Genomic DNA, 20,981 nt, shown 5'->3' on the forward strand with positions numbered 1-20,981 from the left:
TCAAAGTTCCAGGCAGTGGCTCCTCCCCTCACGTGGCCCGAACGTCCCGGGATGTCACTGGGGTCACAGGTCGGGAGAGGGCCTCGGCAAGGCCTCTGAAGATTGCAAAATGACCCTGAACTACACCCGCCTACAGAGCCCAGGCAAGGCCGAAATCCCCCCCACCCTGGGTTGCCAGGTTGGCTCCTTCAGGACCCCAAGGCTAGAAATTCCGCCAGCTGCTGAGGTGCGGAGGACTGCGATGGGGTCCTCGCTCACACCCGCGCCCCAGGAGCAGAGGCAGAGGAACTGGAGGCCTGCCTTCATCCTTGGGCCCCTGCTCGGCTCTCAGCGCTGAGACATTCCAAGAGGGCTTCGATTTGTAGTTTTGTCTTATTTGTTTGTTTGTTGAACTAATGAACTTTCTAAACGCTTTCTGAGTTAGAAGGGGAAAAGTTACGGGGAGGTAAATTCGGGCTCAGGATGGAGAGGAGCGCTCACACGCTCAGGGCTGCCTAAGGGCTGAAGACGCTGCTTTGGGAGGGAGGGACTTTCCTGTCTCTGGAGGTGTGGAGCCAGGGCTGCGGGACACGCAGAGTGTGTGTGTGGTGCATGTGTGCGTGTGGGTGTGGTGTGTGTGTGGTGGGTGTAGGTGTGTGTGTGGTGTGGGTACGTACATGTGTGAGCGATCGTGTATGTTGTGTGTGGGGGGAGTGCGTGTGTGTGGGTGTGGTGTGAGTGGGTGTAGGGTGTGTGAGTGGGTGTAGGTGTGTGTGGTGTAAGTGGGTATGTACCTGTGTGAGTGAGCGTGTATGTTGTGTGTGCAGTGCGTACGTGCATGTCAGGGTGGTGTGTGTGTGAGTGGGTGTAGGTGTGTGTGTGGTGTCAGTGGGTATGTATATGTGTGAGTGGGCATGTGTGGGGGGGAGTGCGTGTGTATGGGTGTGGTGGGTGTGTGAGTGGGTGTAGGTGTGCGTGGTGTGAGTATGTATATGTGTGAGTGGGTGTGTATGTTGTGTGCGTGGTGAGTACATGTGTGTGTGGTGTGTGTGTGAGTGGGTGTGAGTGGGTGTAGGTGCATGTGTGGTGTGTGGGTATATATGAGTGAGCATGTGTGTGTGTGATGAGTGTGTGAGAGCATGTGTGGTGAGTGTGAGTGGATGTGTGGTGTGGGGGTGTGTGATTACTATGGGTATATGAGTGTGTGGGTGTGATGCATGTGTGTGCGTGTGACGACTGTATGTGGGGAGGGTGTGGTGAGTGTGTGGGGGTGTGTGTATTTGTGGTGTGGAGGGGTTGTATATGTTACTGTGTGTGTGAATGCGTGTGTTTGGGTGTGTGTGCGAGTCCATGTGTGTATGTGTGGTGTGTGGTGAGTATGGATAGCTGTGCAGGGATGAGTGCATTGGGGTGTGTGGTGAGTGGCTGTGTATGAGTGTGCAGTGTGTGTGTCAGGTGTGTGAGCGAGTGTGGTGTGGTGAGTGGGTAAGTGAATGTGTCGGGGGGTGTGGGGGGTGTGGTGAGTGGGTGTGAGTGTGCAGTGAGTGTGAGAGTGTGGGTCTGTGGTGAGAGTGTAGGAGTAGGTGTATATTTAAAGGAGTGCAGGGTGAAGGGGTGACCCAGACAAGCAATCCAAGATTGTCTCAATGCCGAGTCTACTATTTAAAGTAGACTGATGGCCTTTTCTCTCACCGCATGGCATTAATTTTTATCTCACACTTTTTATGAGTGAAAATTAATGTTTTATTTGCTTGTGAGCCAATTGCATCAGCCAAACTGCAAAGGCCTGATAGAGCATGGCGAGGAAGTGTGTTTCAGTGGCGCTATGCCACAAATGCACTCTGGCAGAGGTGAGCAGAAGCCTCTTAGATGGCGAAAGTTGGTGAACATAGTGTGCCCAGCTCCCCCTCAGCAGCCCCCGGACTGGCAAGGGCGGGACAGTGGCTTGGAGAAGCGGCTTGTGTGGGGCACTCACAAGGGCAGGACAGTGGCTTGGAGAAGCGGCTTGTGTGGGGCACTCACAAGCAGGTCTGGGAAGAGCCTGGCGCTGCCTTTCACTTGCCAGGTTCTCAAGGCATCCCCATTCACCTCCAGCAACACCGTCTGCGCATTGCTCGACATGGCCTGGTGAACAAGAGAAACTTGGCATTGGACAGATCTCAGTTTGAATTCTGACTCTTCAACTAGCTAGTCAGTCCTTAGACAAGTTCATCTCTACAAGTCTCTGCATTCTCATCTGGGGAATGGGTGTGGCAGAAGGTCTGGGGAGGCAGGAGAGAGAGAGAGACTCGTGTGTGTGTGTGTGTGTGTGTGTGTGTGTGTGTGTGTGTGTCATGAGACATCTGTGGAAGGGGACTTGCCTTAAAACTTCCAAAAATCAGCCGGGTGCGGTGACTCATACCTGTAATCTCAGCACTTTGGGAGGCTGAGGTAGGCAGATCATGAGGTCAGGAGTTCGAGACCAGCCTGGCCATTATGGTGAAACCTTGTCTCTATTAAAAATACAGAAATTAGCCAGGTGTGGTGGCACATGCCTGTAGTCCCAGCTACCCAGGAGGCTGAGGCAGAAGAATCACTTGAACACAGGAGGCGAAGGTTGCAGTGAGCCGAGATTGCACCACTGTGGTCCAGCCTGTGTGACAGAGCAAGACTCCATCTCAAAAAAAAAATAAAAAATAAAAAAAATTTAAAAAAATTCCAAAGATCTTCTGAGAGAGAAGGGACAAAGATTCTAACTCCTTTCTCCATTATCCAAAGTTCCAGAAAGCTGTTTGAGTGTACTACATTTCAGTGGTTAGGGAAGGGCAGCAAGCCTCTGGCCCCTTATTGAAGGGGTCTAGCCCTATAATACACTGAACTTGACTGACTCCTGTCCAGCTTAATCTCCTGGGACAGGCTTACACCTGGCGGAGGGGATCTAAGGTGCTAAAAGAGTCCAGGTAAATATGATTGGAAGCCCTTTTCCTGGGTATAACTGTGAAATAAAGGAACAGCAGATCATCCCTCTCTTAACTGCTGGAGCTGCACCAGCAGCCGTGACACCCCTGGGACACAGAGACCTGGTTTCTGGGGACGCCTGGGCACTTGGAGGTAGTCAGCTTCATTCAGACAGTGTCTTCTGACACTGGTGTTAAGTAGTCATAAGAGTTCAGAGGTGTGCAAGACAGTCCTACCACCTGCCCACGTGCACGTGTGTGTGTGTGTGTGTGCATACACACGTGTGCTTCAAACAAATGCTGAGTGAATATCAGTGCCTTCCTGGTGGCATAAAAGAACCAGCCTGGGAGCCTGAAGACCTGGGTTGCAGGGCTAGCTCAGCCACTGGCTTACTGGGTGACTGCAGGAAATTCATTTCCTGTCTTCAGCTCATTTTCCTCCTCTACAAAATGGGTTGAACTTAACCTTAAGGTCTGTTCCAGCTGAGGTGGCTTATAGATATTATTTGTTATTTCCTTTTTGGTCCTCATTCACTTTCTTTTCTTTTTTCCTTTTTTGTTTCTTTTCTCTCTCTCTCTCTCTCTCTCTCTCTCTCTCTCTCTCTCTCTCGACAGAGCCTTGCTCTGTTGCTCTGTCGCCCAGGCTGGAGGACAGTGGCACAATCTCTGCTCACTGCAACCTCTGCCTGCTGGGTTCGAGTGATTCTCCTGCCTCAGCGTCCTGACTGGCTGAGATTACAGGCACATGCTAATTTTTTATTTTTAGTAGAGATGGGGTTTCACCATGTTGGCCAGGCTGGTCTTGAACTCCTGACCTCAGGTGATCCACCCACCTCTGTCTCCCAATGTGCTGGGATTACAGGGAGGCCACCGAGACTAGCCTCCCACTCACCTTCCAAAGTCCTATTCTCAGCCAAGAATCTGCTTTCTGTACCTTGCACAAGCATGGCAAGAGCAGAATCCACAGGTGTGAGACCCCCTCCCCCTCACCAAGACATCCATGGAGAGCACACACGGTCTGCGTATACCATTTATTGTTGATTCTGTACACCAAATGTATGAGAAGCAGCATCCAGCAGAAGACAGACCCCTAACCCTGCCCACCAGGGCTCACACTCTACAAAACCCTGAGGCTCTAAAAATCTCTAAATGCATTGCCAAGCACTGGGGATGATTTGCATAATTCTCTAAGCGAGGCAGACGTGATCTGCTTTTGAAGGCAGCATGAAGGCAGTGGGTTGGTGAGAACGATCTCTCCTTAGAAGAAACCTCAGGCGGAAGAAGTTTTACCCGGAAGTGGCTTGCAAGCCTACCCTCTCTGAACCACAGCAATGGCTTCCTTCCCAAGGTCACCACTCCCTCCCCAGCAACCCAGATTCAGTTCTGACTGTGGGATCTGGGAGCTGAATCTTTGAGTGCTTTATAGCTAAAGGCTAGGATATATCTAACATCTGTCAACTAACTCTGGTTCCCGAGTTATCTCTAGCTGTCTGCTCTCTGTAAGCTTCCTGAGTGTGGAAGTTCCTTCCCAATAGCTCTACATCAGCATCCGAAAGGTTGTGGAAAGTGTGTCCGTGAAAAGTTATAAGAACTCTTGGATCTCTGCGTTCTAAGGAGGAAGAACGATATATCTACAGCCCAATTCCCATGAGAGGGACCAGCTATTCTATTCTTTAAGGGATGGATGAGTGTAATCTTTTCCTGCAGTTACAAAGCTTTTGATCTAAATGATACCAAGTGAGATTCCAATAACCAAGACGAAGGAGACCAACAGGGGAGTGGCTTCCATTTTCTTTGGTTTAATGGTGAAAGCTCAAGGCAAGCCATGAGCTCTTGTACGAAGTTTGAAGAGATAAACAAAACTCCCAACCTATGGAATGCCATGCAGAATAATGAGTGGCTCTGTGCCCCGTCACCAGCGGGGAGAGGCGGCACTCATGCCACCAGGGTGCTGTGAGGGCCAGAGGAGAATCCATGTCCAGTGCTTTGAGGAGAATCTGTGCACAGTAAGCACTTTTTAAAAATAGTGGTTCTAACTGGCTTTTCTCCAACACTGACTCATGGCTCCCACTCCAGATGGGCGTGGGACTGTCAAGGAGGGGAAGAGCACACCGAACTCTGTACCCTACTCCAGCTTTTTAGGGGACCAGCCGGTTCGTTCCAGATCTGAGAACTGAGCAAATGCATCATCGTGTTGGAAAGGAGACTCCACCCAGCTTTTCTAGGAGCTCCCCAGCCAGACAACATCGTGCGGAGAGGTTGAAGGACCCGCGGAGGAAAAGGAGGCCCGATGGCTCCATCCAGCCATTCTGATGGGAGAAAGGAAGAGGTAAGAGGTTCACAATAAAGGGGCCCCCAGCCCTCACCTAGGGTGCTCCTGGGTGGCGTCATCTGAGGACAGCAGCCCTCAGGTCAGCCTCTGGGCTGGAGAGGAAGATACTCCAATGTCATGGCTACTGACAGGAATACCCAGGGGTTCTGGGCTAAGATTGGCAAGGCCCACCAGGTGAGGAGGCTCCCCAACTCTCTCCAGCCCTGGCCCAGTTGTGCCTATGCACACAGGCAGCTGGAGCCCACTCACAGGAGCACCCAGCAGGTCTGGAGACAAGGAATGTGGGAAAACCTATGCTTCCTGTCGAGGGGAAAGGGCCAAGCTGCCCCTGTTGGCCCCATCCCACAGAGGCCCCCATCAGCGAGTGATGCTCACATGCCAGGCACTTCCTGTTGGCCCTGGCAACCATTTGTACAGGTCCTCCTGGTGCTACCAATAGTTTGGAAATGCTTGGAGACCCAGATTTGCCGTGGGGAGATGACATCTCTTGACTCTGACAGGCTCATCTCTCCTAGATTCCCTGGGACAGGGAATGAGAAGCTACAGAGTGCACTAGTGTTTCCAGACGTCCCTCTGGACCCTTTTTGTGCGGGAACTGGAAGGGACACCTGGTCAGCACCGTGCTGCTGTGGCCCTGGGGGATGTCACAGGTGTCTTGTGGAGCGGGGGAACTCATAAGAACCGAACAGGATTGGTGGTGGATTTCCAAATCCCGGCAGAGTCAGCGGAAGTTCTTTCTTGAGCAGACCTGGAAACCCTAAAGTCTCCATTTCACCGTTTTTACTTCTAAACCGGTGGGCCAGTTGTCCAGAGAAAGGCACACATTGACAGGAGCATAACTTCTTGAGCGGCACGTGAATACGTGTGTAGCAGGAAGACGGGAGAAGGCAGGCATTCGTGTGGCTGTGACTAGAGGAGAATAACCCTGGAGCAAACAACTCAACTCCTAACAGATCACATGCAGGAGGAGCTCCAGGGAGCCCCGAGACCCAGTGTGACGGTACCCCAGTGTTGCCTGCTGTGAGATTCTAAAGTTTAGCTGCTGGCTGACTGTGATGTTGATGGAGAATTTTACCACATTAGAAAGATGCTGGGTTCCATTACACTTGGTTTCCAATTAAAAGATCTCATCTCTGAGCTATTTCACTTCCCCTAAGTGAAGAATGAAAATTAAAAACAGATACAGACATATCATGTCCATAAAAGGCTCCAGGCAGAGGGGCCTCCAATGAGCTGCATGCAGACAGCTTGCTGGCAGAGAAGGGGGCGTGGCTGCACAGGACTCTGCCATCAGGATGCTTCTGACCTGGCCAGCCAGGGTGCTGTGGTCTCAGGATCTCCAGATTTAATAAAATCTCCGGTTCAGACCAGAGTCTCCCACCCTGTCCACATCCCCATATTCTCCACCCCTGGCCACTGGGCTTTTATGCAGGCCGGCTGTGGGAGGGGCATCCTGGCTCACGGGAAGCAGCTCCTAGGTTAGTCCATCTCCAGAAGCCCCCGTCTCCTCTGGGAAAAGCCCGGGATGCGGGATATTTGTGGTGCTCTGCGCCTTGGTCTGGATGCTGATCACACAGGTGTGTTCAGTTTGTGACAGTTCACCAAGCTGCACACGATCATGCTCCCACTTTTCTGTACATATACTTCAACTACAAATGTAAAAAAGAAAACTCTAGGGGTGAACACAAGAACCCCCCAGGCACCAGATTTCTTTCTCTATCCAGTACCAATAAGCTGATTTTAATGTTTTTAGAAGTCCAAAATCCAACATGATTTTATTCCTTAAAGGGCTAAACTTTTCAAAGCAAAGTTTACAGTTCGGAAAGATCCTTCTCTAAAAGCCTGGACTTGCTGTGCTGGGGTCTTTCTTCCTTTTCCAGATGAAAATCACAAGAGAGACGCTGATGACGGCTCTGTCTCCAGAACTGAGCGACATGACTTTCCTTCTCTCTTCCATAGCGTCCTCAAAGCCAGGCTGCTTGGCGGCTCTTAAGAAACCATTTAAATGGTTTGAAGTCTTCTTTGAGGAGAGAACTCACCCTGCCTTCAGGAGCAGAAAATGAAGCAGAGAACTTTCATTTGAGGGGATGTGCTGGGTCAAGCCACAGCACAAACAAGAGGAAGAAAAGAAGGGAAATCAACTCACATAATACTTAGAGGAGAGGGGCTATTTTGGCGGAGAACTATTCCCACGAAGAGAGCAGGCTGTGGACTGAGTCTGCAGAGGCCAGGAAGGGGCCTGGGCACAGGGAAGGTGGTTCTTGGAGGACAGGTAGGGAGGATTTGGAGGAGGAGTCCTCTTGAAGGAAGCCCAGGGGTGTGAATCAGAAATCCCCAGGGCTTTTGCCATGGCCCGTTGGATATGCCTGATTGTAGGAGGGTCTGGCATGACATGATTCTTTGCAGGAGAATCAGGAAGAGGTAGGCACACCTTTCTCTAGGGTTAGAAAGAGAAATCACGGGAAAACTCCGTAGACCCGGGAGTGGAGGCAGAAAGATGAAATTCCCAGGTCCTCTAGTTCCATCCTTCCCAGCCCTGCTCCAGCCTGTCTCTCTAACACTCATTGGGTGCCTTCATCTGCATCAGGACCGCTTGGCTTCTCTTCTTGCAGCAGCAACAGCCGATGCAGGCAGCCAGGGAGCAGGCCAGGGCAACAATGCCAATTACAATAGCGGCAATGGCCAGCCCGCTCTGGGCCTGGGTCATACCCCAAACGCTGCGGTCATCAGTGACCTGAATGGTAGTCAGATCAGTGTAGTCTTCCACAGAGCTGGTTAACTCAGTGGTAGAAGAGATGGATGTGGTGTCAGGGTAACGGGGTGTGTCTGGGTACCATGGTGTTTCTGGGTAACTAGGCACCTCAGGGACATGGACACTGGGAACAGCAACATTGACATTGATGATAATGAGGGATTGGCCTCGGACGTTGGCTGGGCTGAAACACACAGGTAGAGTGTCCGTCCCTAACCTAGGCTGGTTGAGCAGGAGCCAGTTGCGGAGAGGAAGGATGTCTGAGTCACACCTCCAGGGATTGTCGTACAGCCGCAGCTCACACAGCTTCCCCAAGTGATCGAAGATGCCCAGGGGCAAGTTCTCCAGCTGGTTGTTCTGCAGCTGGATGGTCATGAGGCCATTGACATTGGCGAAGATATTCCCTGGGAGCTGTCTCAGGTGGTTGTTCTGCAGGGAGATGTTCTGCAGGTTGGCCAACATGCGGAAGACGTTCCCATCCAGGTCCTGCAGCGCGTTGGTGTGGAGGGACAGCTCTCGAAGCTCCGTGAGCCCGTTGAAGGCACCTGGGGAGATGAAGCTGATCTGGTTGCGGCTAAGGATCAGGACCTGCAACTGGCGGAGGTTGCTGAAGACATTGTCAGGTAGAGAAGTGATGTGGTTGTCATAGAGCCAAAGCTCCCGCAGGTTGGGCATGGGCCCAAAGATCCCCGGAGAGAGCTCCTTCAGGGAATTGCCAAAGAGAGTAAGGCGGTTGAGCTGCGGCAGCTGCATGAAGATGCTGGGCGGCAGCTGGGAGATGCGGTTGTTGGACAGATAGAGTCTCTGGAGGTTGTGGTTGTTGTGGAAGAGACCGGGAGAGAGCAGCCCAATCTGGTTCTGCTGCAGAGCCAGCTCCTGGAGGTTGACAAGCCCGTCAAAAGTGCCCATGGGGATATCCGTGAGCCTGTTCTCATAGAGCCGGAGGACCTCCAGGTTGCCCAGGTGCTGGAAGACCCTGGGTGAGAGGTGGGTGAGGCTATTCTTGCCCAGATTGAGCTTGGTGAGTCCCACCAGGGGGTCGAAGGCTCCATCAGGGATGTATTCCAGGTGGTTGCCGTGCAGCTGCAGCTCTTTGAGGTTGCTGCACTGGGAGAAATGCGCCGGCTGGATCTGCACCAGCTGGTTACTAGACAGAAGCAGTGACTCGAGGCTGTCCAGGCCCTGGAAGAGACCGATGGGCAGAACCCGAAGCTTGTTGTTGGCGAGGCTGAGATAGCGCAGGGAGCCCAGGTTTCGGAAGGCGCTGGGCATGATGTGTGACAGCTCATTCTTCTCAATCCTCAGGGCGATGAGGGCTGAGATGTTGAGGAATGGGGACTCGTTGAGTTCGGTGATGTGCGTGTTGAGGATCTGCAGGCTCATGGCATTCCAGGGCAGAGGGGTGGGCACGGCTACAATGCGTGCCCCAGTGCACTCCACCTGGGAGGCTCTGGAGCAGGTACACTCGCTAGGGCAGCCATAGTAGGCCAGCCCTGAACCCCAGGCATGGCAGCCCACCAGCAAAAGGAGATAATGCTTCAGTGGCATGGCCTCTGCAAAGGGAGAGAGCACATGTTAGTCAGGGTCCCCTAGCTGACACTGGCACATTTTAAGCCAACATCAACTTGCAGTGCCAACACTGGCTTGGCTTTGAATCTCATCATCACATGCTGAACTCATGGTCCCTGTGCTCTGGCCAGCAAGCCTCTGTGCCCTAACCCCTGCCTTTCTACTTCCATGCCTTTGCTCAGCCAGTGCTCCCTACCTGGAGTGCTCCTTATCCTTATACAATTTTTTTCCCGTGCTTCCAAGTCCAGCTCCAGTGCAATTACCTTTAGGACACTTCCCAGATTCCATGAGTCAGGATCAGTTACCCGTCCATGAAGTGGTCTTCCCAGTCTCCATCATTGGGCATGCTACAGTGGCCTCGTATGGCATTCACTGTGTCCCTGTCTGTCTCCTTCCCCAGCCAATAAGCTTTCCAAAGACAGGGAGTTCATCTTTCATCCCTACAGATTCCTTACGGCAGGAACTTTATCTTGTTCATCTCTACATCCCTCATATCAACTGAATGTGCTGGTATCAAGTAACAGCTTGGCTGGGAGACCCCCACCCAGGCAGCGCTGAAGGTAATGAGAGGCAAACGCCCAGATAGAACAGCAAAGTGAGTCTATCCGGGGGGCCAACAGCCTTCCGAGCTGAGAGCCTCCAGGGCTGCCAGCATTCCAGGCTGAAGGCCCCCTGCAGATTCTGATCCATGTATTTATCCTCTCTGAACAGGTGATTATTATCAAAAAACAGGTGTTCTGTGTCTTCTCATGGCACAAAAATATACCAAGTAGGCAGCTGTTACCTGCTCACCACTGATTACAGACAAACTAAAAGGTATTCTCCATGAGGGAGCCCTGGGTGCAGGGTAAACTTAATATTTCTCAACATACTGGTTAAACACAGCCTTGTCAAGAGGAACACAGAGGCAATGAGAACAAATAAATAGGGTTGAACCTGGGGGAAGATGAGAAGGCCACGAACATGGTGGCCTACTGGGAGGTGCAGCAGCAGCGGCACAGTTAGGGCCACAGAGTCAGTATCTGCTCAAAAGACGAATGATGGCAGTGGAAGCAGCTCTTCCTCACCCTCGCCTGGTCCTGCCGTGCCCAGTCCATCACCACCAACCATCACTTAGCCCTTTGTTAATCCTTTCACATGTGCTTCCTTTTGGTTTAATTCAAACCAGCCTCCCAGTAAGGGCAAATGACATATCTTCTGGGAGAGGCTGCTATGGCTTAGCCGATGACTGGAGCCAGCCTTGTGAGTATAAGTCCCGGTTTCCACAGGAAACATTGGGTGAGTCCTTGAGTGAGCTGTAGAAAACCAATGAGATGCACTTTGAGTTAAAAGGTGGTAGGTCAGGCGTGGTGATGAACTGGCAGTGGGGGCAGATGCAGGGAAATGTCTGTGTTTGAAATCACTGATGACAATGACATATATATGTGTGTGTGTGTGTGTGTGTGTAATGTAGAGATATGGGGCATAGGTGCTGGTCTCTATATGAATATTTAAGGACCACTAACAGTTTCACCTTGAATGAAGCTTGAAGCCTCCAAGCTTCAGCTCCCTCATCTGTGAAGAGGGGACGGTGGCTCCCACCCCACTCTTGGGCTGTTGTGAGGAGTGAATGGGGAAGGGACAAGAGGCCATCCCCAGCAGTGCTGTGCAAACGCGGGCTGTTGTTCCATTATCCACAGCATGGACCCTACAGACTCCTGAAGTCAGGGGGCCTCAAAGTGCTTCTTGTCTTGGCATTGTTAGTCACGGGACTAAAGATTTTGGTGTGTATGTGAGAGTAGCTCCAACTTCCACCAAAGGCTCAAAGGGCTCTGAACTCCCGGAAAATTCAGCCCTCACTGCTGGCCAAGCATTCCCATCACTTTATGGGGATGCAAGAAGCAAGGAGAGACTTCCGAGCTTAAAGCCCAGGTCTCCAGACCCCTAGGGAAGTACTTCAAGTGTTAATGCTGTGTCACCCTTTCGATGAGCAAAAATCCTGAGTCAGAGGAAGGAATTTCAAATGATAGCATAGAAGGCATCAATGGCTGGGTGAAGAGGGTATTTCTCTGGTCTCTCTTTGTGCCCCTCAACTCATGGGGTCCGGAGCCTGGCCCACATCTCAGAATAACCCAGGCTTCCCAGTTTGGCCTCGGCCCCATGTACCCCTTCCCTGCACCCCAACAAGCTTACTCTGAGATAAAAACCTAAGCCCATTCCCCAACCACACAAACCATGATGTTTCACTTGTTCACAGCCCATGCAAGCCCCAACTTGTTATACTTCTGCATTAAGAACTTGACTAAGTACATAGAACAATAGAAAACAGAAAGGAAAAAGAATGCATTGGCCAGCGGAATCTAGATACAAAGGAATGGGGCCAGATTATGCTAGGGACACATATAAAAAAAAATAAACATATAGAGAAATGTCAGGTCCAGAACCTGAAAACAGAAAGTGAGCTGCCTAAACAGACTGCACAGAAAAAGGGGCTCAATATTCACCCTAGGAGAAGACTTAGGGCTTTTCACTAACGATAGCAAAGAAAGAAGGCTGTCCGCAAAAGCTAGTGTGGTCTGAGACTGAATTAATAGAAGTACCACATGTGGAAAAAAGGAGGTGATGGTCTCATCCTACACTTTCCTGACATGGCCACACTTGTGGTGCTGGGCTCAGTTCCACTCTGAACTTCAAGAAGGCTAATGACAAACTGGCCTCCTGAAGAATTCTAGAGGATGACGAGGGAGTCTAGGAAGCAGAACATCTGAGCATCCATGGAAGAAACTGTGTCAGCATCCTAAGACATGGTGAGAAAAAAATTAAATTAAAATTAAAATTGTGGAGCTGTGGATGAATAAATACCCAGATGAAGAGAAGCTGTGAAGAGTCACAATCACTTTCCTAGCATCTCTGAACGGCTGCTATGGCATGCAGAAAGCAGCCTAGCTCACTGTGGCTCCAGAGGTCAGACGAGTGCAGAAGTTACAGAGTAGCGGATTTCAGTTCATCACCGAAGACAGCCGATCCACAGTCAAAATGGGCAAACTCACAGAGGGAGTAAGCTCCCTGTCACTGGAAGCAATCAAGCAGAGGCTAAAGCGACTACTTGGTAAGCAAGCTGTAGAGAAGATTCCTACTCCTGGGAGGGTACTAGACCAGAAGACAACAGGGATCCTGTCCATTCCTAAGATCTTAGGATTCTAAGGCTGAGTTCCAGGGTGTGAATACACCATCTGTTCACCAAGGCAATGGTGTCTGTGCTCTTAGGGGTCTGTGTGGACAGGTGTGGGTATTTGCCCATCTCTTTGGTGTGAGGGTATGTGATATATTTACTGCCTGGGCTGTCATACAAAAGGTGGAGCTTGAAATTGCTCCCGGAGACAAGCTAGCTGGCGCTTATATTTAATGTACGCTCACATGCCCAGCGTGCTTCAAAATGATGTCACAGCCCAAGTATCAGAGACTAAATTAAGTACCTGTCATCTGGCCAGCCAGGGAAATCTTGAGTTTCCCCATCTATAACTGACAGTGTAGAATGAGGCACCCTCTGCTCATCTTTATGTGGCCTTCTCTGAGTCTGGGCTCCCCAGCTGGGGAGGGACATCAAACCAGCCCAGGAAGGGCTTGTGCCAGGGGAAGGTGCCTCTTGGCCTGGGAGGAGTACAGAGATAATTCCCTGTGGGAATAGGGCCACCCCTGTCTAAAATGGACCACATTCAGCAAGGCAAATATTGCAAGAGTTTGCAGATTTTCCTCTTGATAATCCTCTCATCTGGTTGGGCATGGTGTAATTACAGGGCATGCCTGTAATCCCAGCACTTTGGGAGTCTGAGGCAGGTGGATCACAAGGTCAGGAGTTCAAGACCATCCTGGCCAACATGGTGAAACCCTGTCTCTACTAAAAATACAAACAAATTAGCCAGGTGTAGTGGTGCGTGCCTGTAGTCCCAGCTACTCGGGAAGCTGAGGCGGTAGAATGGCTTGAACCCAAGAGGCAGAGATTGCAGTGAGCCAAGACCATGTCATTCCACTCCAGCCTAGGCAACAGAGCAAGACTCCATCTCAAAAAAAAAAAAAAAAAAAGGCCAGGCATGGTGGCTCATACGTGTAATCCCATCCCAGCATTTTGGGAGGTCGAGGCGGGCAGATCATGAGGTCAAGAGACCAAGACCATCCTGGCCAACATGGTGAAACCCTGTGTCTACTAAAAACTACAAAAAATTAGCTGGGTGTGGTGGCGTGCACCTGTAATCTCAGCAACTTGGGAGGATGAGGCAGGAGAATCACTAGAACCTGGGAGGCGGAGATTGCAATGAGCTGAGATCGCGCCACTGCACTGCAGCCTGGGGACAGAGCAAGATTCCATCTCAAAAAAAAAAAAAAAAAAAAAAAACCTCACATCTGCAAAGCCGGCCCCAGCACCACATACTGTAGTTTCCTGTTTTCCAGCACTCCTTACTGCTGTGGCTGGCGTCCACTGCTCCACAGGCCCTCCAGAGAGCCCACCTGAAAGCCAGCTGCAAAGCCCTCAGGGGAGGGAGAGGCCCTAGAACCAGGGCTGACGGCTGGGCGGGTGGATTTCCAGCACGTGATGCCAGCTCTCGCAGTAGCCACAGCCTCTAGAAGCCTAGCACATGGAAGCCTGATAGCCCACGCTGCCTGGTGCCGCTTGGCAGCTGTGACAGGTGGCAGTTAAAGGGCCACAAAGCTGTCCTAATTATAACTTCTCCCAGGCAGCTGAGAGCGTCCTCAATCACTTCAGTGACTCAGTCCAGCCCCTGTCCAGCTCCTGGGAAGGGGGGATCGCCTGGTGTCTATCACTGGCCCATGAAGTCAGCAAGCAGAGCAGACTATCCGAAGGGCAGCCTGACAGCTCACCCGGGCACTCCGACGCAGTCCCTACCCGTGAGCAAAGTGCACCAGCCAGGGCGCTCCGGCATTGGGCCTCAGCAGAAGCACCGTGACTCACCACCAAACGCATAATTAGCCTCGAAGCCCTGGGCTTTGTTGGTTGGTGAGTTGGAACGTTATTGGTTTAATACCATCGTTCACATTCTCTGAACACGAGATTCCCTGAAAGGAGACTCCTTTTTTTGAAATGGAGTCTCACTCTGTTGCCCAGGCTGGAGTGCAATGGTGCGATCTTGGTTCACTGCAACCTCCGCCTCCTGGACTCAAGCGATTCTCCTGCCTCAGCCTCCTAAGTAGCTGGAATTAACAGGCACACACTACGACACCCAGCTGATTTTTGTATTTTTAATAGAGACCATGTTGGCTAGGCTGGTCTTGAACTCCTGACCTCAGATCATCCACCTACCTCGGCCTCCCAAAATGCTGGGATTACAGGTGTAAGCCACTGCGCCCAGCTGACTCCTTATTTTAATACCACAGAGCAAAACTTTTGGATGGATCCTGGAAGACCAAATCAACGTCCTATTCTGGTTAACTCAGTTGAAGTGGGAGCTTAGGTACATTCTCCAGGCCTCAATTTCCCCTTCAGTAAAGACTTCCAAGGGCTCTGAGAGCTCTGCTACTTTCTGATGTGAGGCAGGAAGGAATTTGGCTTGAAGCCCCTCATTCTCCTTCTCTTCTCTTCCCCAGTGTACGTGCCAGACCCCCAGCAGGGCTGCCCGGCCTAGCTCCGGCTTCATGCGGAGGCCTGAGGAACTCAGGCCCATCTTTTCAGGCCCACCTGTCTCCAAGTTTCCCAGCCAGGGCAATCCCACCTAATAATCAGCACATCCAATAGCCAATAGCCGCTCCATGGAGCCCAGAGGCTAGGAAGGGCCTCTGGGAGCCTCTGGTCCTTCCCCCTCCCAAGGTACCTGGAGAAACTGAGACCCAGAGAGGGACTGTCTCTCCCTGGCCTCTGCCATCTCCCCACAGAGTGCCACCCAGTCATGGTCTTGAATGCAGAGAGATGTCACCCAACCAGTCTGAGGGCTTCTGAGGAAGATGCCAGGCTGGGAGCTGCCAGGGGCTGTCCCCACTGCCCACACCAGTGCTGTCCTCAAGCATGCGCTCACTGGGGCTCGGGTCAGCAGGTCTGTCTGAGAGGCTTGGCCTGAAGCTCAGGCCTCGGTGCTTCCAGACCTCCCCGTCTCACCAAACGTCGCCTCTCCTGGAGCAGCACATAAAATCACCTAGCTTGTTTAATAGAATTGACCTCATAGCGTTGCTGCTGTGAGGATTACATGAGTTAATGCATGGAAAACACTTAGGTGAGTTCTTGGCACAAAGTGAGGACCCAATAAATGTTAGTGACAATTGTTATTTTTGTTGTTGGGTAAAGAGATCCTGATCCCTAGATCTCGCTGGGGCCCAGGATTCTGCATGTTTTACGAACTTCCCAAGTGACTCCGATGCAGGATTCCACAGAACATGCTCAGAGACACCACGTGAGTACACAGAACATGCTCAGAGACACCACGTGAGTACACAGAACGTGCTCAGAGACACCACGTGAATTCACAGAACGTGCTCAGAGACACAACGTGAGTCCACAGAACATGTTCAGAGACACCACGTGAGTCCATAGAACACGCTCAGAGACACCACGTGAGGTCTAGACCAGCCGAGAACCCAGGCTTGGACTGACCGCTGAGAAAAAGAGAACCCCGAAGCGGGGAGGTCGCAGGTCCTGCCACAGGCCTGGCCCCATCCCTCTATCAACATTTCTCTCAGTGGCCACTTCTGCCTCCCCATCAGGAACCGCGGTTTGTGCTGAGTTGAACCCGGCAATAAAAGCTGCTTTCAGAAACAGTACTTAGCGCCTAGAGCATCAGAGTGCCAGGGCTTTCTGAGTGCATCTAGTCAAACATCTGCTCATTTTGTAGTTGGGAAAGCTGAGGGGGGTCCCCAGGGAGGAGGGAAGTTGCCCAAGGTCACACAGTCCGTTGGAGACTCTTGATACCCAACCACATGCCTAGCAGGGCCTGAGATTGGGGAGGAGGTGGCTTTGCACCCTCCAGCTTAAATCAGCTGAGGCTCATACAATCCACCTTTCCCCTGCACAGCGTGATTCACCAAGGACAACAGCTTCTCCCAACTACCAGGCTGCTGGGTTCAGGGGTTTCTTCTTTAAGACTGCTATGATGCTGGTGTTTGTTCAGTTTCACCTGAGTCTCCTGGAGGACTGTAGGCAAGGGACAGAGGGGTCACCAGAAGGCGCTGACCCCTGTAATCTCAACAACAAGCTGGAGAGGGAATCAGGGCTGGAGAAGGATTCGTGATGAAGGGTGTGTGGATTTGAAATTGGCACAGCTGCACCTTTACCTGTGTCTCTGCTCAAATGTAGAGACAGGACCTGCGGCCAAGGGAATACTCTATCCCAAACAGAAAGCATCCTTGAACTCCAAGGCAAGACTGGCCACACCCTCATCCTCCATCTCGATCAAGTGGTGACCCCCATTTCTCATGGCCCATCTCTCATGGCCCTTCAAAGCCAAAACGTAGTTCCTTGTCTTAAAAAAAGAAAATTGGTTAAAAAGCACAATTCCTTTCCAGCCCTTCTGTTGAGGATCCTCCCAGGTCTGACTTCCTGCAGAGGCCAGAGCAGGGCTGTCATTAGCCTGGCAAGGGTAGCAGGAGAAACTGACAAACCACCCAGCAGAACAGCCCCTTTCAGGCTGGCACCAGGGGGCCCGAAGTAGACAGAAATGGATCAGCCCCCAATCAAAGCATCTGGAAGCAGTTTCTAATTTCTGAGTCCCAAAGCCAAGAGAGGCCATGAAATCTGAAGCGGCAGTGACTGTTTCGTGGTCAGGATTTAGGGCAGCAAATTGCCATGTGTGATCACAGTCAGCTTACTGGCAGGGCTGAGTTGGGACAGCTTCTCTCCCATCTCTTCTCATTTCTCCATAGCTGGATCTACTTCCAGTCTCGCCTCGCCACCCCGTCCATTTACTGAGCAAGCCAAGGTAGCGTTCCCGATCCCCGAGAAGAACCTTCCATGCCCTGACTTTCTGCAGAATCTATCCAGAACTTGCCCCTGGCCCCAACCTCGCTCACAGGCCTGCCTCATCACTGCTGACCCCGCCCAGCTGACTCAAGACCACAGGCAAATTGGACTGTGTGGCCCTGAATTTACCCCAGATGTTCAATCTCTGCAGAATGAAGGAAGTGCCAGCCGCTAGACAACTTCTAAATTAAGGAGCCAGTGGCAACAACGCATCTGAGAGCTGCCCGAGATAAAGTGATGTATCCCAGATAACCCCAGAGGAGAGGCTGGCGCATGGCAGACAGGCACCTGGCACCTGTGGCGGGAGCACACGTGTCATCCCAGAAAGAGTGCAGCTGCACCGAGGTGACGCATTGGACCCAGGAGGTGGGATGGCCCTCGAACTTTGGCAGGGGTGGGAGACGCCAGAAAGTTCTGGTGTCCCACAGGTGGTTTCTTGGCCCCAGGTCCTGCCTCTACCTTTGAACAGAGACACAGGTCAAGGCACAGCCATCACAATTTCAAATCCACACAGCCCTCATCACAAATCCGTCTCCAGCCCTGACTCCCTGCTCAAAGCTGCCGGGCTCGATGGAGGCCCACGCTTCCAGCGCGAGAGAAGGGAAACTCCAGCATAGTGTCCCTTAAGCCACCTGGCTAGGGCCTGAACAATGCTGAGCCTACTTCTGAATTCCACACTGGAACTGCAAACCAGGCACCGGCACATCTGCTTGCAGCAATTATCCGTCCATGCAGAGAAGACACCTCTCTTGCCTGGGCAACCCCCATGAAGGAAGGTCTTGGACAGACCCAAATGCAGGGCAGGCCACTGGTGGCCACCATGGTCAGTGCCGGGAAAGACGGCACAGGCTCAAATACTCTGAACTTTAAAAAGAAAAGTTCTTCCCCTAGTGGATCTAGATTCCAGAAAGATGAATCCAGGGACAAGGCGGGTATAACGGAGTCCACTTTCAGCCCATCGTGCTGGTCTCAGACATCTCAGCAGCCCAGGTTGACATCACGAGGTGGTAAGGGCAAGGGACATAAGAGGCTGTTGAGGCATCAGCAGAGGGGCTGGTGGTCCTGGTGTCCAGGCAGGGAGGGAGACTGGCTTGCACCCCTCCAGCGCAGGCTTCTCCTAGCCCTGTCCCGAGAACATCCCAGGCACACATCAGCCCTGCCCCTTCTGGGGTCTCCCAAGGGAGCAGGTTCAGCAGAAATGGGAGGGGGATGGCCGGAGCCCTCTAAGCAGGGAGCAGGGAAGGGGGTGGCTCACCTACTTACCAGCAGCTCAGCACCCGCTGGGGACAAGAGGGAGCCTGAGAGGAGGAGGAGGGAGGGCTCAAGGCTGCAGCATGAGTGTGGCTCGCCTGGGCTGTCCTGGTATTTAAAGCATCCCAGGCATGAGTCACTGCAGAAGGCAGTGTCAGCCCTGTGAGGGGGGCCTGTGGGCCACAGGGCAGCATCTGGATGTCCCAGGCTGGCATTACAGGGACACACAGCTGGCATCCCTAAGTGTAAAGGGTTTGCTTCAACCATGTTTAAAAACTCAGGGTGCCTTTCCCCTTCCTTCTTTCCCCCGCTGTTCCTTTTGGATCCCTTCACTGCATCGGCCACTGTGAGAGGGAGTTTGTAAGGACCCCACGACCCTCCCTAAGTGACTGTGGACCCCTGCTGCCCTGCCCCGCCCAAGGAGACAAGGACCCCCAAGACGGGGTGGGGGCAGGACTCAGGGCGCTTCTTTGCTCCTGGAAGTATTGGCAAGTGCTTCTCCCTGTGGCTCTGGAAAACTCATTCACTCTTCTCTTTCTTTTTCATTTTAAACTTTTTATTTGGCAATGGCTTTAAATTTACAGACAACGTGATTCACCTGTTGTTAACACTGCGGAAGAAGCATATATTTTAGATTCTAAGGAAAAATATAATTATGACCACCGCGTCACCCCTAAAAACAGCGTTTCCGATTTCCTTGTGATACTGGGGTCTATGCCATTACTGGTGCTCTGAGAGGTGCAGCCATACATGTCTATGGCCTGGGGATGGGCAGTTGAGGGGCATATTTGGGCATGAGGAGCTTCCCTATGCCCTTCACCTCTGCATTATAGCCCACACCCTTCGGCCCTGTCTGCCCCCCTCCCCAGGGGCGACAAAAGTGTTTCTATTTGTGGTGTCCCCAAAAAGGGCCTGGGGAGAGGATACAGGAGTCGTAGTTAGAGGGGTGGGGAGGCTTCCAAACCCTGGCTTCTCCTCCGAGATGGAGCCTCAACAAGGCCTGAGCTGCCCCAGGCTGAAGCCATCCTGCCCTTCCCTGGCTCGGTTTACCCTCTCAGCTAAGTGGGGAGAGTGCTATTTACACACAGTGCCTCATGGAGTGCCAAGAGGCTTAATTAATATTTGCGCTGTGCTTTGAGAGCTTCGATGAAAGGAAGATATAAAAGTGCACAGTGTTATTACTGAAATAGTTGGGCGGCTTGCCGTGGTCAAAGCCTGCAGCCTGAATCATGCCACATTATTCCTCACCGTGGCACTGTGATTCAGAGCCAGAAACAAAAAGTGTCTTGTCCATTAAATATCAGGAGCCCAGGAGGGCCGGGCACTGTTTGGAGTGGACCCACACAGCTCCCAGCCCCATCCTGTCACCCATCAGCCTTGCTCCCACGTGGAATTTTTGGAACCCAAAGATCATGAGGTCAGGAGACCGAGACCATCCTGGCTAATATGGTGAAACCCCATCTCTACTAAATATACAAAAAATTATCTAGGCGTGGTGGCACGTGCCTGTAGTCCTAGCTAATTGGGAGACTGAGGCAGGAGCATTGCTTGAACTCAGAATTTTTACACCAAAGATTCCACATGGAGAACACCTTCCCTCTGACTGCCCTGGTCCCCCGATGTCCCCAAATCAGGGTCTTTAACTTCTTTGCCATAGAACCTGCAAGAATGAAACTATCCCCTTTTTTCCTTCTTCTGTCCTCCCTAATCCTAGCACCCAGCCGCTCTGTGTCAGGAAGCGTGCTGGGAGTGCTGGACAGCACAGGGATGAATCGGCTGCATTTAAAGGTGGATATTTGTGAAGCACCTGCTGTGAACCAGAGAACCCCTGGGTGCCTCACTGCAGCGCTCCATCATTTCACCTCCGCCTCACCACGTGACATTGGGAGGCAGATAATTCTTCATTGAAGGAGCGGTTCTGTGCGTTGGAGCGGTTCTGTGCGTTGCAGTAGGCACAATGGCATACCTGGCGTCTGCCCTCTAGATGCCAGTAGTGTCCCCCAATCCAAAAGTTACAAACAAAATGTCTCTAGACACTGCCAAATGTCCCCAGGAAAGGAGAGTTTACACACACCCACACCCCACACTCATGGTTAAGAACTACTGACTTGCCAAATAGTCCTATGAGGGCAGTAATTACTCCCCTTTCACAGACAAGAAAACTGAGGCCCAGGCCAGTTAACTAATTTCCCCACAGCCATAGGCTAAGTGACAGAGCCAGAG

General features: G+C 51.9%; 1 protein-coding gene across 1 annotated transcript; it reads right to left on the reverse strand.

Annotated features, from left to right (window-relative positions):
• Positions 1-3,938: 3,938 nt before the first annotated feature.
• Positions 3,939-18,855, reverse strand: LRRC15 (leucine rich repeat containing 15). Its single transcript, XM_010337736.3, has 2 exons — positions 18,771-18,855; positions 3,939-9,552 (listed from the first exon to the last, which is right to left on the reverse strand). Exon 2 carries the CDS (start codon positions 9,545-9,547, stop codon positions 7,802-7,804), a length of 1,746 nt encoding a protein of 581 aa, XP_010336038.1. The 5' UTR covers positions 9,548-9,552; positions 18,771-18,855; the 3' UTR covers positions 3,939-7,801.
• Between the last annotated feature and the right edge of the window lie 2,126 nt (positions 18,856-20,981).

This window comes from Saimiri boliviensis, chromosome 8, assembly GCF_048565385.1.
Source record: "Saimiri boliviensis isolate mSaiBol1 chromosome 8, mSaiBol1.pri, whole genome shotgun sequence".
Classification (NCBI taxonomy): Eukaryota; Metazoa; Chordata; class Mammalia; order Primates; family Cebidae; genus Saimiri; species Saimiri boliviensis.

Bases quoted from the DNA above. Each gene is read 5' to 3' on its own strand.
- LRRC15 (XM_010337736.3), bottom strand. From the start codon at position 9,547: ATGCCACTGAAGCATTATCTCCTTTTGCTGGTGGGCTGCCATGCCTGG.